The sequence below is a fragment of the Phlebotomus papatasi genome, chromosome 2 (genome assembly GCF_024763615.1).
Source record: "Phlebotomus papatasi isolate M1 chromosome 2, Ppap_2.1, whole genome shotgun sequence".
In the NCBI taxonomy this organism is placed as follows: Eukaryota; Metazoa; Arthropoda; class Insecta; order Diptera; family Psychodidae; genus Phlebotomus; species Phlebotomus papatasi.
This window is the reverse complement of record NC_077223.1, coordinates 24,179,035-24,197,410: the sequence shown is the minus strand read 5'-3', so window position 1 is coordinate 24,197,410 and position 18,376 is coordinate 24,179,035. Positions and strand designations below refer to the sequence as shown.

General features: G+C 35.1%; 2 protein-coding genes across 7 annotated transcripts in view; one reads left to right on the top strand and one right to left on the bottom strand.

The window, feature by feature from the left end:
* LOC129803195 (protein charlatan) overlaps positions 1–18,376 on the top strand; it is a 45,835-nt gene that overhangs the window by 11,267 nt on the left and 16,192 nt on the right. For 3 of the 6 annotated variants that reach the window (XM_055849596.1, XM_055849597.1, XM_055849601.1), the window contains exons 2-3: positions 13,690–13,948; positions 14,007–14,755. In XM_055849596.1, coding sequence (XP_055705571.1) covers positions 13,760–13,948; positions 14,007–14,755 — 938 coding nt within the window. In that variant the 5' untranslated portion in view covers positions 13,690–13,759. Of the gene's footprint in view, positions 1–7,806; positions 7,846–13,689; positions 13,949–14,006; positions 14,756–18,376 lie in introns of those variants that run through there. The other 3 variants (XM_055849600.1, XM_055849602.1, XM_055849599.1) reach the window with 2 other exon arrangements.
* LOC129803274 (calcium and integrin-binding protein 1-like) lies at positions 8,063–10,838 on the bottom strand. Its single transcript, XM_055849724.1, has 2 exons — positions 10,527–10,838; positions 8,063–10,457 (listed from the first exon to the last, which is right to left on the bottom strand). Exons 1-2 carry the CDS (start codon positions 10,713–10,715, stop codon positions 10,089–10,091), a joined length of 558 nt encoding a protein of 185 aa, XP_055705699.1. The 5' UTR covers positions 10,716–10,838; the 3' UTR covers positions 8,063–10,088.

Below are 18,376 nucleotides of genomic sequence, written 5' to 3'. Positions count from 1 at the left end.
GTATTGAAGAGTTTTTCTTCCAAAAGCATAGAGAATTTGCTATGGACATAAATTTCTCCATTATGGATATCTTGCAAAATCATTATGGATCCAGAAGTCAATATATGGATAATTTGCAAAAAATTTAAATTCTTATCTAAAACGGATTTCAAAAAATTACAAAATTGTTAACCTTAAGAACTCAAGATTTTCGCAAGATTTCTATAAGTGTATAACGTCCTTAAGTGCTGACTTTACGCTGCCTAGACGAAGTGTTCGCCTATGTAATATCTAAAAATTAAGAAAAATCATACGACGGATCTACGAGCAATCTCAAAAAACATGGTTTTGGAAGGGAAGGGGAAAAAGAGAAGCATGTTAATGGTCCTAGGGTATACTTATGAGGGAGGAGGGTCCCCCGATAGTTTCAAGTCTGATATTGAAGAGTTTTTCCTACACATGCATATGGACATGCATATGCACATTCAATATGGACATAAATTTCTATAGTGTGTAGGGGCCTTTAGGCGTGGTTACAACCGGACAGACGGACAAACAGCGTGACTTCAAAAACTCGAAACTTCAGATTTTCAAAATATGATCCCTTAGGGAGTCAAGACTCGAAATATATAGAGACGAAGGCTTTCAGGGCTCGCACGCTCTGTCGTAGAAAAGTTCATGTATTCCCAAGATTCCTTAAATAAATTTGACTTATCTATGGCAATATATTTTAATAGCTAGTTTTAAGTCACACATTTCCTAAAAAAATAGGTCAGATTCAATAAAAAAAAAATGAAAAAATTGAATGTTCGAAGCCAAAGTGTATGAGAAGCCTGAGAGCTTAAAATCGAGATATTATATACACTGCTCTCTCTGTAGAGTTCAAGTAGTAAAATTATAAAAAACTAAGATGTAGTAAAATCTTATCTTCTTAAGATGTAGTAAGTATTTTAGGACCAAAATAGACTCAGGCTGATTATCTGAATTATTTATAGTCTCTAAACTTTGGTAGTAAAGGAAATTCATGTAAAAACGATGTGCTACACGATGATCCTAAAGCTCTCAGTGCGATAGGTTCGTATGAACCTTTATTGCCAAGTTCACGAAGATCATACTGGATCTATTTGCGTATTAAAGCCACTTGAAGCCTTCTTAACTTTGTAAATTGTGCAATTTGTATTAAAATTAAAAGGGGATTAATCTCAGAATTGTTGAGTATCTCACTAAAAAACAAACGAAACAAACCTTTCTTTTTTAGAAATAAGGCATGTCCGACCTGTCCGACCTTCCTTTTCTGGTTTATTTCAGATTAATTTATTTTAAACACTATTGCAAACAAATATACTTATAATATAAGTAATAATTCAAATAAAATATTACCTGAAAAACAGAAAATCTGTTACTGAGGTTTAAAGCACAAGCATAACCTAGATAAAAATTTCTAGTTGTTCATTTTCGGCAAGTCGTTGTTATTTTAAATTTAGCGGCGGACTGTCAAAACCTACTATTTGCAGCAACACATTATTTTAATTTAGGACTATATCGTTCTTCTGAACACAGAGACGAAATTAGCTGTTATTTTTGGTAACAGAAATATTTTATTTATACTGCCATATTTACCAGGTTTATCAGTGATTGCAGACTTTTTTTTCGAAAATTTCTTATTAAGAGCCCTGTAAGGGAAAGCGCTCTACTTTCAAGCGACTCAAGCTTTAAAAAAATAGTTTTTTTTTCAATATGTCTTTAATGAATTGGACCCATTACAATATTATGTTTTAATAGCTAATCCAATTCATGGACTAAATCCATGAGCATAGAAAAAAATTGACTTGTCTAAAGCTTGAATCGTGTGAAGGTAGCGCGCCTTCCCCTACATCTTTTAAATCAGGAAAATAATTTTGAGTACGGAAGTATGAAACACATATACGTAAAACGTTTGAGAACGAAAAATACATGAATTTGGATTTCATGTTGTTTTTCTAATGAAAAAAAAAAGCACTTTCCAATTACTTATAATAACAAAGTTCTTTTTAGGTCCAATAAATTGGTTAAGACAGAGTATACTGCGAGTTCAAGCATTTCTCAAAGTACTTTCCAAAAAGAGAATCAGGGATTCTAAAACCTTTTCAAACATGCTGAAATTGCCCCAACAAGTTGAGCAATACGTTCTTTAGAGAGACTTTTTAGCTCTTAACCTTTAAAAATCGTTATTAGGAATTATTCAACGAAACTTTATCATCCTATATGTCGTCTTAAACAATTTTTAAAATATATATAAGTGGTATAAGTGGTGATATAGAATGAAGATTATATTAATAAACCTTTGATCGACTTGTTAGGGGGAGGGTCCCCCAGAACCTTGAAAGTTCTATGAACAATTGGTTGGTGTATCATAAGTTTTACTTAAACTTGTCTTGAAAATGTAATATTAAACTACAATTAATACAAAACCGAATTTTATATTAATGTGATAAAGGAGAATGGTCAAAAGTATATGGGCGCTGGTCCCAGAATCGCCACAAACGAGAATATGTGCATTTTGTAGGTACTGATATAAGATTGAAAAATTGCCGGGACCCAGGACGATAAACGCTGGGAGTCCTTGTAAAAATGCCTTTATTCTTTCGATAAATCGCTGTTTTGACAACGAATTACGCAAGAACGGCTAAAGTGATCTTGATGAAATTCGGTATAGGGTCACTGTATGACTTAAAGTTTTTATCCATGCATATCACCCCCTCCCCCCATTCTCCATTCTGATAGCCCCCATACAAAATGGGGGCGCTTTACCTTATAACTCCTTTCTAAGAGGAGGTATAAAGCTGAAATTGGGTAAGGGAACAAAGCTTAGGGAAGACTTCTAAACCATGTATAATATCTCCCTCCAGTGGTCCCCTTTCTGGTAGCCCTCATACAAAATGAGAGCATTTCACCTTATAACTCCTTTCTGAGAAAAGATAGGAAGTTGAAATACAGCATGGAAACAAGGCTTAAAGAAGACTTTTTAACCATACTGCCCAAACTCTTCGTCCATCACCCCTTATGGTAGCTCCCATACAAAATAAGACTATTTTACCTTATAACTCCTTTCTAAGAGGAGGCAGAAAGCTGTAATTCGACTAGATGTCTATAAATGCATATAAAATCTAGAAAATTATTGTTAACGTTATTAGTTATTCATTTTTTTTCATTCTTTTACAAACCAACTACTTCTTCTCAGAAAGGAGGTCAAAATGCTCTCATTTTGTATAGGATTACTAGAAGGGGTGGTGGAGGAGCGGGTTAACATGCATGGTTGTAAAGTCTTCTATAAGTATTGTTCCCTTGTTGAATATCAGCTTTCTACATCGTCTTAGAAAGGAGTTATAAGGTAAAGTGCCCCCATTTTGTATGAGGGCTACCAGAACGGAGGGTGGAGGGAGGGGGTGGTATGCATAAATAAAAAGTTTAAAACATGCAGTGACCGTATACCGAATTTCATCAAGATCACTTTAGCAGTTCTTGTATAATTCGTAGCCAAAACAACGATTTTTCGGAAGGATAAAGGCCTTTTTTACAAGGACTCCCAGCGTTTATCGTCCTGGGTTCCGGCATTTTTCTCAACCTTATATCAATATTTTCAAAATGCGTCTACTCTAATGTGTGTATGAAGATGAACCAGCGCCCATATACTTTTGATCATTCTTCATCATTGTAAAAAATAGTTTTTATGCTCTAGAACTGTTCCTCCATGGTTTAGAACATTGATCCCAGAACAAAAGTTGTTACCTATACTAATGTCTATCCAATGACATAGGTCCCGTTCGTGGCGATTCCGGGACCGAATTTGACCATTCTCTTTTCCGCGTCTCGTTGCTGGAGGTTCAAAGTTGTTCAGACTTCAAAGACCTTTCAAGTGAATCCAAACTTATCCTGTAGGGAAATTCTGTAACGATATGACAATGTCATATGACAAATTTCCGTACTGAAATTCGGGAGCAACACAATTTAAAGCCCAGTAAGCACCGAATGGCCACTGCAAGGAGCTTTATGAAGATTTTGATAACTGATATGGATCTGATTTTCAATTAATTTTCCGAATTAACCACATAACAATTTTTAAATTTGTCATATGACATTGTCATACTGTTACAGAATTCCCCTACTGATCAGTTGAGGAATACGCTTCCTAGAGCTAATCAATCTTTGACCTTGAAAACCCCTTAGAAGGAACAATTGGGGTTACAGTCAAGTGCAGTTGACACAGTCAAGTCCAATGTTTAGTTTACAGGTAGAAGTGTTACAAGATAATTCTTAAGAGCTTTCAAACTTTCAATACATCCTATATCTGAATTTTATTGGAATATAAATAATTACTTGAAACATATAAAAAAAACAATTGGTAATCTTAAATTGCTACCATAATTGATTCTTAAATTCTCATAATAAAATTCCCAGTTTCACGGCTTGTTAGGGGTTGTATAATTTACCTGTGAACGACCTGTGGATTACAAGATGATAATTCCAAGTTGGAAGAAAAATATTGAGGCTAGTCAGGTTTAGGTCAGGTTCAGGTTTCTGGGAGAAGGGAGTGTGAGTGTAGTTGAGGAACCCCTTGGGTGGAAGAAGAGGCGACAAAAAGAAGGGAGAAAAGATGGGCGAGGTGGCTCGTATTTCGAGAGAGTGGATTCCTCCACAAAAATCGCCAACACACACAATTAGGGAGAGACGAGAGACCCATGGAACGCAGACGGTTCTCTTAAAGTGTGAGAGCAGGAGAGCAAATTAGCCAGGCAGCAGTTTTTTTTCCAACCCAACGAAAACCCAACACACATGTGTGGGAGGTTAAAACAGGGCCGAACTTGCTGCCAATGCTGTGAGAGTTCACTGATGATAAACAGAAATGAGGGTGGTGCTGCTCTGTCTCACTCTGACCTCCAGGCCACCGTCTGTATTTGTATCTTTCGCCCACATCTCTCCTCCGGTTCTTTGTTTTTCACCCATCCGCGTCTCTGTGAAGCAGAGAACAGACTCTGCGAGGGTGGTTAGAGAACTGAAAAGGAAGAAACTCTTGCTAGTTGATTTCCCTAAAGATTTTTCTCATTCACGTGCTTAAAAATTAAACCGTTATGGGAAATTAGAATATCCTATGGGTCCAATGGGTCCAATGTGTTATTAACACTAGGACACAGGAGTTTATCTGCCCCTTCTCCTCTTCATTCCTCTTGAGAAAATTGGGTGGTAATTATTACCATTATTATGTGTACAGTTAACCCTTTAGTAAGATTTATTTTAAATCTTTTGGTGATTTTTTCTGTAATTCTGGCAGGCATTTCTTAATTTATTAGGTGAGATTCTTAACAATCTCACCTACTATAATCCTAACAAAATTTCATGTCGTCCGATCGACCTCAAACTTGGCCAAAATGTGTTTCAGCACTTCCTGATCACGAATATATATGTGGCTATTTTACGTTCCCGGCCGGCCGGCTGGCCGGCCGGCCGGCCGCTCTTTGGAGCTTAATAGCTCCTAAACTAAAAAAGATATCGACTTGCGGTTTTCGGCAAAGGTTATATATCGTATGAAAATTGCAACTTGGTGCATTGACCCCCCACCCCCCACCCCTCCTTCCGCCATTTTGAAGACCCCCCTTTTTTTGTTTTCTCAATAGCTCCGTCCCTATGACATCAAGCGGGCTCAAATTTTAGTATGTTATAGCTGGGCCTTAGAGCTTTCCATAAATACCAAACTTAAGGTCCCCCGACCCCCCTGACCCGAGCCATAAGGGTCCAAAAAAAATTTCTTAAAATGGCCATAACTCCGGTTATAATTGTCAGAATTTAAAAAGTGAGGGCTTTTTGGAAAGCTCTCGTGAAATGCCACTTCCCCTTCTAACATCGCAAGTTCATAAAACCACCGCTAGGGGCGCTATTATTAAAAAGAAAATTTTTAAATCTTATAAGTTAAATAACTCAAAAATTCCATTGTGCATCGGGCTGAAATTTTAGTATGTTGTAGCCGTTGATTATACCTATCAAACAAAAAAAACCTTAAGTCGATCCATAACCCCTGACCCGAGCTATAAGGGGTCAAAGTTCGAACATTGACCGGCCTCTATCTCCGGTTCTAACTAACATAGCGACCTAAATTTTACCTTTTTGGTTTCGTCTCAATGAGCACTTTCAGATGGAAGTTCAAAAAGTCACCACAGGTGGCGCTGTGATAGCGTCAAAATTCATCGAAATTCAAAGTCACTTTTCTCAAAAACGGCATTGTGCAAGTTAATGAAATTTTAGTATGTTGTAGTCCAGTCTAGGACGTTTCCAAAATGGTGCGTATGTGCGCTGTGGTTTCAATAGAACCGGAGATATGAGGGGTCAAAGTTCACGAAATTCAAAAAATCATATCTCCGGTTCTATGTGACCGATTTTGATGAATGAGAGCTTAAACGAAAGATCTCACCAAATGCTACAACTTTCTAGAATATTTGAACTTCGTGGGACCAACACCAGGGGCGCCACAGTCGAAAAACCAATTTCAATATCACATAACCTCAATTATCTCGACTGTCGCTGAACCGATTTTGATGATTACTTCAACATAATTGTAGACCACATTTGTCTCTACATTTTGTCCATACATCATTTTCCGCTCAGACTACGCTATCACTCCGATTTTGCCGTTTAAGTGTGAAAAAATTGATTTTTCCCATAATAACGCTTTGAAGTCACTCAGATGCCAATTTGACTGCCTCTACTCCACCAAGACACTTAAAATAGGGGTTTAAATGGAAAGTCCCGCAAAATACAACAATTCTTTGATTTAGTTGAAGTTCAACAAATGACTACTTGGGGCACTCTGGATGAAAAAACGAGTTAAGAAACAAAAAACCTCGCTTATCTTGGCTTCTGAGTAATCGATGAGTTCAAGTTCTACGGCAAAATTATAGAGAACATTCTGGTCTACATTTCACCCATATATCACTTTTGTGCCAGTTCATCCAAATCCTTGATATTTTGGTTTAAATACAAAATTTGTATAATTTCACGAATTTGATTCAAGATAACTGAATGGCGTCTCCCAACTTCAGCTCCAAATCGAATTTGCATGCACTCCGAGTTAACTCACGTTAAGAATCTCACCTACATAAGCCGGTTAGGATTATCTGTCCCTTTTATGATGCAATGTAAACGTAAATATAATTTCAGTTCAGTTAATTTAATGAGAATTGATATGAGATTTTATTTGAGATTCTGATATCCCAAATAACATGATGGGTGGTAAATTTAAGCATCTTTCAATGGGCAACTAGCAAAATATGACAAAAGAAAGGTATTTCATGATTTTTTGTCATGAGCTTCCTAAAATATTTGTAATTAGGGTAGAATAGCCTAATTAATAACCTACTTTAAAAAGATTTTTTATTTAGGGTAAATGTCCTAATTCAAAACCATTTCCAGACGCTTTAACTTTGACAGAAGATTCAACACATTAAGTTCATATTTTCTCTGAAGAGAATTACATAAATTTGCTCCTTGACTCTTCTAGAATGTTACTGTTTAGTGAAAATTCTTTAGATATAATTTGAAAACTTCTTAAATACAAGAAAAATACGCGAGCGTACAATGCTTCTATTGGAAACAAATTAATCCAAATGGAGACAAGGGAAATTTTCTAATTGGAGACAAAGAGTATAAGTGAAACCGTAACGAAAAGCTTCCAAAACTTTGTTGAGTTGCTCTTGAGTGCAGGACTTGTTCTTATTCCTGGTCTTTTCTTTTCCACCTAAAACAATAAGAAAATCTCTCAAAAAAATTATATTTCCGGGGTTTCCTGTTTAAGCATTTGCAGACACTTCAGGAAAATCCTTTTTGTTCACGAAATAGGTAATTATTTCATTTGAAAACTTCACGTACCGTTAACAATAAAGATTAGCACTTAAATTAACTAAAATTAGCCACAAATAAGACGTAAATGTTAAACAAAACGAATAAACAACAGTCATCTCATTGTGTTTTTCATTGGAAAACATGGTCGATCGATGAAAAATTCGATGGTGAAAAGGTACACTTTTAATTTTTCTGAGAAATTAACAAATCAAAATTTGTGAATATGAATGGATTTTCGCTTTATTTGGAGCAAAATTAACTAAATAATGAAACTGTGGTATAGAAAATATATATAGTAATTAGTACACAGTAAAAAAATTTACAACCACTACGATTGGTAATTTTTGCACGAGCGCTATGGTTGTAAATTTTGTGTATTGGAAATGTTGTGTATTGGCAAAGTTGTGTATTTTCAATTTTATAAAATGGCTTCCTGTCTATAATTTTGATTGTAGAGCAATTTTGTTCGGTTTATTTGTATTATCTGTGATATGCCTCGGTATTAAACTAAGAAAAAAAGAATAAAAAAGGAAAAAAAATAAGAGAGAGTCTGAGACTTGAACCCATAATCTTTGCGTTGATGGTCTCGTGTTTTCTGCCTGCGCTACCGACTTGCTTACTTCTCTTCAGCAAATGGCCAAGAGCTGCATCGTCAATTTTTCTAATTTACATGATGCTTCCTCTGTTTTCTGTTATTACATAATTATTCCTAATTTTTCACGACTGAGGCACATTTTAAGAATCCAATGAATGATTCCAGAAGACAATTAGGCAGTTAAAAATGCAAAATCTATCTGAAATCTTAGAAAAATTGCAATAGTAAACAATAGAATTTTGACAGTTCTCACACAAATTTTCCAATACACAAATTTCCTTACACATTACATAATTTTACTAGCATTAATGTTAGTATCGTACCACCACTATGATAGTAATTTTACAATTTACAACCATATTGCTTGTGAATTTACACAACTTTTCAAATACACAACCTTATTTCTCACACAATTTTTTACTGTGTAGGTACTCTCTCTCTCTTATTTTTATGTTTTTGGCTGTCAGACTCAATCAGGTCCATATAGCCATTTCGCTCACTTTTATTTACTCATCTCTCCTTATCATTTTTCTTTTTGCTCCATCACAAATCCTTTTTTTGCTCCCTTATCTTTTATCATACTTCCCTTCTTGATATTTTTGCGTTCAGTTTGTAGCTTTCAAGGACGGTGAAAAACTGTTTTCCAATTATTCACCGGACGCGCTTCGATCAAGGATCGAACCGAGGGCCTCTGCGTCACAAAGCCAACACTTTGCCCATTGAGCTACCGAGACCCCTTGTGTAGGTACTGTACTTATCATGAAATCAATGACGTTTCCATTTGGAATAGCAAAAAATTTCCATTTGGAACAGGTTTTGAATTAGCCTAATTTACCCTAGTACTTTCACAGGATTTACTTGTCCGGTTCTTAACCGATTTGAACCGATTCATATATCACTCAAAAGATCCCCCAAAATATTTTTTAAAGTAATAGAATTGTTTTTTGGATAAAAATGAGTTACTGGTTATGTATCGGTTCATTACCGATTTATAAACGTTTGGAATCTATGTAGTTTTATCGGAAATTCCAAGACCTTTCCAATGACTGCATACATGATACCGTTCGCCTGAGAAATACGGTCTTTAGAGCCTTTTTAACCTTTGACCTTGAAAATACGTTATTAGGAATGGCTCAAGGGTATTTTCGTATAAGAACGAAAAATCAAACGACACGTTATCGTGCAATCCCAAAAAACATGGTTTTGTATGGGAAGAGAGTTTGTTTTCTTGAATATCTACAATATATTTAAAAATAATTACACTATTAAAACAATTTGTAATCTTTGCAAATAACCTTATCAGAAAGCAATTCAAATTAACTATGATTTATGACTTCAATATTTTATAGATTTTTATAGACTTTATAGAGAATTATTCAATCTTTACATATCTTATACTATCTTATTGGTTTAAGAAGATATTTTATTTCTCTTATCAGATTGATCTAATTGTGTCTGTCTCTTCTTGAAATTTTCCTGGAACCTTTCTATCGAAAGTTTCATTGAAGTAAAAAAAAAAGCAATTTCCAGTGAAATTGATAAGATATATCACATTGTTAATGGCACTTGAGAAGTCACAAAGCAAAAAAAGAGTGTTCAATGAAATTCTTTCGCGTGAAAATGAATCATCGATTGGGGTAGTATTTCAGGGACGAAAGGAAAATGCAGTTACAAATTCAGGCATCTTGCTCATAGCATGAAGAAATTCCAATTGACTCATGCTTCCCGTATGCTGAAGGTCCATTTCTTTCAAGAGAGTATCCGAAATGTGATCTTTGTCTTCACCTGGAAGTTTCAATGGGGCTGTTAGACGATCCAGAAGGACATTGATGTCCTCTTGGGAGATTTCATTGTCTTCATTGAAGTCAAACATCTTAAATGCCCAAGCAGATTTAACTTTAAGAGGACAATTTTCCGACATAACAGAGCACAGTTCTAGGAAGTCCTCAAAGGAAAAATGTCCATCTTTCTGGGATGAGAAAACCTTGAAGATTTCATTATGGAATGGGTTGAACTGGAAAGAGGAAGGATTTATATTTGTAACAAAGAAAAATTCCCTGAAGTTCTTCTATTTCTATCTTACCTTCAACTGCGGAAATTCCTCCATAATGTAGTGAGAATTAAATCGGAAATGGAAATCTCCATTTATCTGGGATGGTCCGATTTTCAAGAACCGTTTGAAAATGTAATGAATCTCATGTTTAGTCAAATATGTCAATTCTGCGTACTCTTCCAATTGTTCAGTTGTTAAGATACTCTCATTGCCACCCATTTTCACAAATATCCACCTCAATTACACGAAGGCGGCTATAAGACTGACACCTAAAGCAAAGCACCATTCCTCCTTTCACTTCTTCCTCCTTCCGTTCATCAAACCACTTATCGATTGCCCCATTGAGTTGTTGGAGGAAACGTATGTGATTAGATAACGCCGCGACTAATGAATTGATAACAGAGAGATAATTAAAAGTACTCGAATCACTTGAAATAGCGATACATTTGAGATTTATGAAGTGTTTAATCATTCACTATATTGAAGACAATCAGTAGCGATAGAGCTTATTTATTTTATCACGATTGATCGGAAATAATTCTCTACGTAAGATTTATGGGAGGTAGTATTGGGGTTTTGCTAATTTAAATTTCTGATTTTTTCTTAGATTTCAGGATAACTAACCCTGAAGGGCTTGGCTCCTTAAAGAGTAAAGACTAAAACAGTATAATTATTTTTTCTTCTCAACATAATGAGAAATTATTTTAATTAAAGCTCTTAAGCACTTAAAAGTATAGCATTTAAAAAAAACATTAAAAACAAACATTTAAATAAATTTAAATGAGAAAGCACTAGCTCAAGAGCAGTAGGGTAAAGTGGTATAATTTGGAATTAGTGTTACAATTTGGACAATTCGTCGGTACAAGTTGAACATGGTTTTTTTCTTGATAAATACAGTACAAAATTTGTTTTTAAGCACAAGGAACCAAATTATAAAACTAAAGTATTAAAAATATACAAATAAAAATGAAGTACTAAATTTATTAAGACAAAAAGCCCTGTCCAAATTGTACCATTGTCCAAATTGTACCACTGTCCAACTTGTACCACTTTACGGACACCACTTTACCACTTAGACGGACAAACGTACAAATAATGTGACATCAATAAAAACGAAACTTCAGATTTCCGAAGTTCTACCAAAATACGACCCCCTTCTGGAGGGTAAGTGGTCGAAATAATAATTCAAAATCGAGGGATTATGTCTTCTCTGTGGAGTTCGAGAACTGAAAAGATAATAAAGTGCTTCAGCTGTGGGCAATGTCCTTAAACTTTGAAACTACGTCCTAAAAATTGGTTTATCACTAATTGCTTTAATAAAGAAATTTACATCCCTGTGAGAAATGAAAAAATCATATAGTAAAAAGAGGTAATCCCGATGTTTTTTATAGGACTGATGAAATATTTTTCCCCATTCCAAATCAATAGAATTATTCTTTGTTTTATTTAGAAACATGATAGAAAAAGAATTTTAGCAATAATATTGAAGAAAATTAATAAAATTACAATAAAATTAATATATGCGCAAGAACCTCGGATTTCGGAATTTCGGATCAATATTGCAGGGTAAAGTAAAATAAACATTTCCGGAATGTTATTTTAACTTTTTCGGATTTCTCTCAGTGTTCTAACGAAAATTTGTACCTTCCACCCCCCAGGGACTACTTTTCTTAACATATCTTCGTGTTTCAGACGTTTTCTAAGAAATGATATCACGCTGTTGTGTATCCCTCCGGCCATTGCTACGCCTAAAGGTTAGATATAAAGGTTTGGGACATTCCGGGGGACCCGCCCCCCCATAAGTCGATCCTGGGACCATTTACTTATCCCTTATTTCCACCCCATCCCTCCAAAGTCATCTTTTGGGAACGAATAGGATGTCAGTTCTCGCAATTCATCCTGATTCGCTAAGATATCTCTTTTTCCACTAACATTCCTAGTAGGGTAAAATGGGGTAATTTGGAACCATTTATAAATTGGGACATTTGAGATTTTCTCACTGTTCTAGAGATTTAAAAGGAAGAAATCTGTTCCTTTTCTATTTTGCGGTCTTTGTTTTTTCTTTGCTCATCTGAAACAGTGAGAAAATCTCAAATGTCCCATATTGTAAATGGTTCTGAATTGCCTCATTTTACCCTATACAATTATTTTAGTTGATTTGCAGATTGAGATTTTTGGAATATACGCAAAATAATAAAAGATAGGGGAGACTGGGGCAAAAAGTCACAAATCGAAAAATTCAAAATTCAATATCTTCCAAGGTAAAAAAGATAGCGGCTCAATTTTTTTCTATAGATAGCCTTCATAGACCTTCTTCAATGACGTAAGTTTCTTAGAACTCGAACAAGGAATTTAGACAATAAAAAACATTGAAATTTTAAGGCCTGGTTTTGAAATATTTTCCTTGCAGAAGATAACAAAATTATTACCTACTTATTTTCCAAAATTGATGCACTGGTGAATATTTTCTAAATAATTTGGATTCTTTGAATACGAATCCGCTATCTATTTTAGAATTTCACAAAATTTCTTTTCTTCAGAAATCCTTTTATTAAAAATGGCCACTTGGGGTAAAAAGTAACAAAAGGTATAGAGCAAAAAGTAACAAAAAAGCGGAGCAATTTCTGATGTCTCACGGCGAAAAGAAACGTCATTATCATATCTCGCCGCTTGTTGTTTGCATTGGTCAAATGATTTGCAACCTTTTGTATGTTTTTTTTCTAAAATAGCTTGAAAAGCGCTTTTCTTGTTTTTTTCACTTTTCTTGCAGAGAAAACGGTGTTTTAGAAAGGTGTAGATGAATAAATTTTCTATGAAAATATGTCCTCTAGGTATTTTTTCAAATTTGCGGAAGCCTGTAATGAAGCGAATCAAAATATGATAATACCCAATGTCTGGTACTTTTTGCCCCAGAATTTTTGAGAATAGTCACAAAATTACCTTTTAGAAATTGCCTCGATAAACGTATTTCCTTACAAAATAGAGGAAAATTACTTTTACAAAGTTGTAATAGCGGTAAATTTCCTATAAAACTGCTCTAATTAGAAATTTATGAAGCACTCGAGTAGTTTGTAAAAAAATAAAATATCAGTTTTTGTGACTTTTTGCCCCAGTCTCCCCTACCAATTGCTTAAACCTAAATCCCCAAAAGAACTGCAATTAAATTCAGCTGGCTGCCCTGATTTAATTGTAGAACAACACTGAGGATCGTTGGCACTTGGTAGAAGCAGAGGTAGTAGTCAAAGAGTCAGCGGGTGGAGCAAATGGCGACACTAATACCCACAACCCAGACGACGGGTGTCGAAGCGTATGAAGATATGTTCAAGGAGATCACCAGGAAGTTGTATGGAGAAGAGACAGGACATGGTCTTCATACACTCGGAACTCCGATGGCTCATGTAGCCACAACGGGTCCAACATTGCCCGAAGGGGAGCGATCCTTTACGACTTTGGTGAGTCCCTCTTAAATTGCAATGGATGTTTTTTTGCTTTAGAACAAAGTCCCTCTAGCCCTTCTTTGCACAGATGGCCGATCGCTCGCTCACGACAATTGAATATGAAAATAATGCATCGGAGACTAATAACACATTCAAGACAGAAGATCACATCACAACGGCCTTTGGTTTGGCAGCCCTCATGCAAAATGGTTTCCCGCCACCGGGTGCCATTTCACACAATTTCCAGTCATCTTCGTCATCGGCATCGCGCAATGGCAACAATTCCTTCATGGTGAACGATGAACGATGGCCAGGAAATACCGATGAGTGCTTACCGTGGAATGCCAATAAGAATGCCACTTACAATTGTACACAGAAATCCTCCTCGAAGCACAAGGGTAGGGATTTTGCTGATGGAGCAAGTGGAGGTGAATCTGTGGGTGGGGCATCAGGCGGTGGTGGCCAGAAAGGACAGAGTTCATCAGTGAGGGGTGGAAATGCTTCAGGAGGATCCACCACAAAACGATACAATTGCCAATCTTGCCCCTATTCCACGGACAGGCGAGATTTGTTCACGCGCCACGAAAATATCCACAAAGATGAGAAACCATTCCATTGCTATGCCTGCCTTAAGCAATTCAATCGGGCGGATCATGTGAAAAAGCACTTCCTGAGGATGCATCGGGAACTCAATTATGACATCAACAAGACGCGAAAGAGTCAATCTGGAAGTTCAAGCGGAAGTACAGCAAAGGCAAGCAATTACAGCATCAGCGGAACCTCACTTAATCAGCAGCAGCAACAACAACAACAGCATATTAGGTAAGTCCCTAATTCCCTTTCTTAACATAAAAGGTTAAAGAAAAAACAGTGAGGAGTAAAATTGAAAAAAAACGTTATCAACAAAACTTAAGGAAAATCTTTAAACAAAAAAAAATCCTGAAAAAAATCAGTTACCAAGAGGATTCATGCAATTATTTCATTATTTATTGATTAGTTTATAGAAATTATTTATTCCCATTTTAATTATCTGCTTACTAAAATTTATTTTACTAACTTTTTTTTTAAACAAAATATTGGTTTTTAGTAAATTTTTGTTGAAAATCACCTATTTTATTTAGTGAAATATCTGATGTACAGTAGACTCTCTCTGAATTGGACATTTGGGGCAAAATGTCATCCGGTTTATCGATAAATTTGGGCGTGAAAGCCTTTGTAAATTCCACAAAAAGCGCTCAATTATAAAGAATTACGATAAAATGAAGCGAATTTGAGCAAATTAGCTTCATAATTAAACGTGAAAATTGTCAACGAAATTTGTCGCCCGATTGAAAAAGAGCCGATTGAGCGAGAGTTTACTGTATATTTAGATAAAAACTTAAATTAGAAATATGAAAATGGATTTCAGACGTCTATTAATCCCCCTAATTATGCTTAGTAATTTCCAGCACCATTGATTTTTCTTTTAAAAATTATTTTTTATAGTCTACTTCTTAATTTGTTGTTTATTTTAGCTATTTCGGTATAGGAGAAATTAGATTATTGTAATTGTTATTAGAGTTTAGAAAAATGAAAATCGGTTTGCTGGAACTTTGGGTCTTTAAATTCATATATACAAGTTTATAGCCGGAAATTTTATATACTTTAGTGATTTACTTATAAAAATACAGTGCTCACTCTCTAATCCGGATCGGCGTAATTCGGACGAGTTCTCGACGGTTACATATAAAATAATTTTGAGGTTATGTATTCATGTCTGTTCTCCAATGAAAGTGAATTATCTTGTGAAGTTTTTGTTTAATAAATGAAGTATAATAGCATAGATTTCACTAAATTATGTCTTTTTAATTTTCTTTAAAACTGTAATACTAATTCTTATTTCGAGACGTTGAACAAATTCAAAAAATCCATCCGGATAACACGAAGCGGACATCTGTCATATTATCTCTCAATCATCCGGATTACAAAGCGAACACTGTAATAATTTTTTATTATTTTAATGGAAATCTAGAGATTGTTTGAGGTTATGAAAGACTGGGGCAGTTCACGAATCTGAGGTTATTTTTAAAACTTATTCGGAAATATGCAGCACTTTTTTCATACATGCACTCATGATGCATGTATAAAACAGACCCATCTTCTCTTACCTGTAGAAGAATCACAATAATAAGAAGCTGATTTGGGCATATCACTGATTCTAAAGTAGAAATGTCTTGTCCGTAAATATTAAATATTAATTAAAAAATCGCACTGTTCGGTGCTACCCCGTGATCGGCGGTGTCCTAGTTTCCCCTAATAATAAGATTTATATCTATTTATCAATAAAAAGGTACAGTTTTCCCATCAAAATAGACTTAAATTGCATTACAGCATTACAAAAAATCACGCACTAAGAATATGAACGGTTCCATTCCATACTAGAATGACAACTTTTTAGGAGATTCATTAAAATTTTGCAATTTCCTATGCTGCGCGTGTACAGTTTTGTTGAAAAAGCCGAATATCTCGTCATTCGGACATCGGATGAACACCAAATTTTCTCCAGTTGTAGCTCTCGGTCCCAGGAACAATATATCTCTCAGAGTAATATAATTCTAAGTCGACTTAGAATAGTATAGAATGCAGCCATCGATATGTATAGGCACTACAATCGTATCATGTATGGCTCTCGATCAAAATTCTGAAAGTCAAAATCCTGAATGCCAAGGTCGTCTTGAAAAATCAAAGTCCCAAAAAGCCAAAATCCCGAACAGGTCAAAATCCTGAAAAGCTAAAATCCTTAAAAGCGAAAATCCCAAAGGGAACCAGATCCTGAATAGCCAAAATTTTGAAAAACCAAAAGATCCCGAATGGGCCAAAATCCAGAAAAGACAAAATCCCGAATGGATCGTAATCCCGAACGCATAAATACCGAAAACCAAAATCTCGAATGAGCCAAAATCCTGAATGATCGAAATTCCGAAAATCACTGGGGTCTCACTCGGCTCCCTCTCCGAATTTTGGCTTGGCTCCTTTGCTTATGGTTCTTTTTTTTTGTTTTCGTTTCTTTTAATATTTATTAAAACTTACTTTTATTTAATTTTATTTAAATTTAATTAATTAATTTCAATTTTGATCCTTCGCAAAGACCCAGACAAAACGTGTTCTTTTCGAACCTCGTCTAGGTCTCTAAACTTCCCTCCACTATTCTTAATGTACAGTTCAAAATGAAATTAATAAAAAAAAACCTTCAATCATTTGTAATGATGGGGTCTTTATCATGAGAGTTCCATAGAAGTTCAGATAGCAGATTTTTCTGCAATGGCTTATACAACCTAACCTATGAAAGAGGATTTCCACCGTTTGCCTCTAGAGGTTGGTCACCAACGCTAAGACGGCGGTGGACGGAACAGTAGGAAAAGAAAGTAGGAAATCATTGTTTATGTAAACTTAAAATTTTGTTTTAAGCATTTTTATATGAATGAATATTTTTTTTTAATTTTATTTATCTAAAAAACAATATCTTTACTTTATAGATATTTTTGTAAAGTGAATAAATAAATAAATATTTCCAAATCCCGAATGGGTCAAATTTCCAAATGGATCGAAAACCCAAAGAGTCAAAATCCTAAAGGGGCCAAAATCCCAAAAAGCCAAAATACCAAATGGGTCAAAATCCCGAAAAGTCTCGAAAGTCCGGAAATCACCAAAAACGTCAATATCTTAAATGCCAAAATCCCAAATGAGTTAAATTCCCAAATAATCAAAATTCTGAATGGATCGAAATCCCAAATAAGCCAAAATCACGAAACGTTAAGTCCTGAAAAGCCAAAATCCCAAATGTGGCGAAATCCTGGAAAAGCCATAATCCCGGATGGGTCGAAATCCTGAAAAGCCAAAATCCTGAATTCTTAAAAGTGTCATAGTTATCCCCACGATGTAACCACGAGACCTGAATGCCCCACCTGAAGTGCAACTCTGTATAGAAATTCATTTCTGTAAAAGACTCATGGCGATTTGTTTGAATTTTCCGTACAATACCGTGGTAGGGGAAATGCTTCTAATTTTGTCCAGTTTCTTATTTTGGACACTTTGAGGATAACATTGGACACTAAAAATAAATTGATTAAAATGATGGATTTTTATTCCAATATTTGATGAATAATGAATTCTATTTAAATATTTGTTCTTTTTGGAATATTTTAACACTAAATACGTTAAAATTTGAATATGATTTGAGTTGAAATTGCTTTGTTGAAAATTCAGTGTGAGCAATTGCTTACGAGAAATATGACAGAACTTCGTGGCTTACTTCAGTCTTATTTAGTTTTGGTGAAGTACTAACAAAGTTTGTTCCCTGTTTTTGAGTGATATTATTGAATATTCATTGAGTATTGTGTTGATTCACGTTACTGATGATTTGTACATTTGACCTGAAGTGAGATTTGCCTTGTGAATTATATT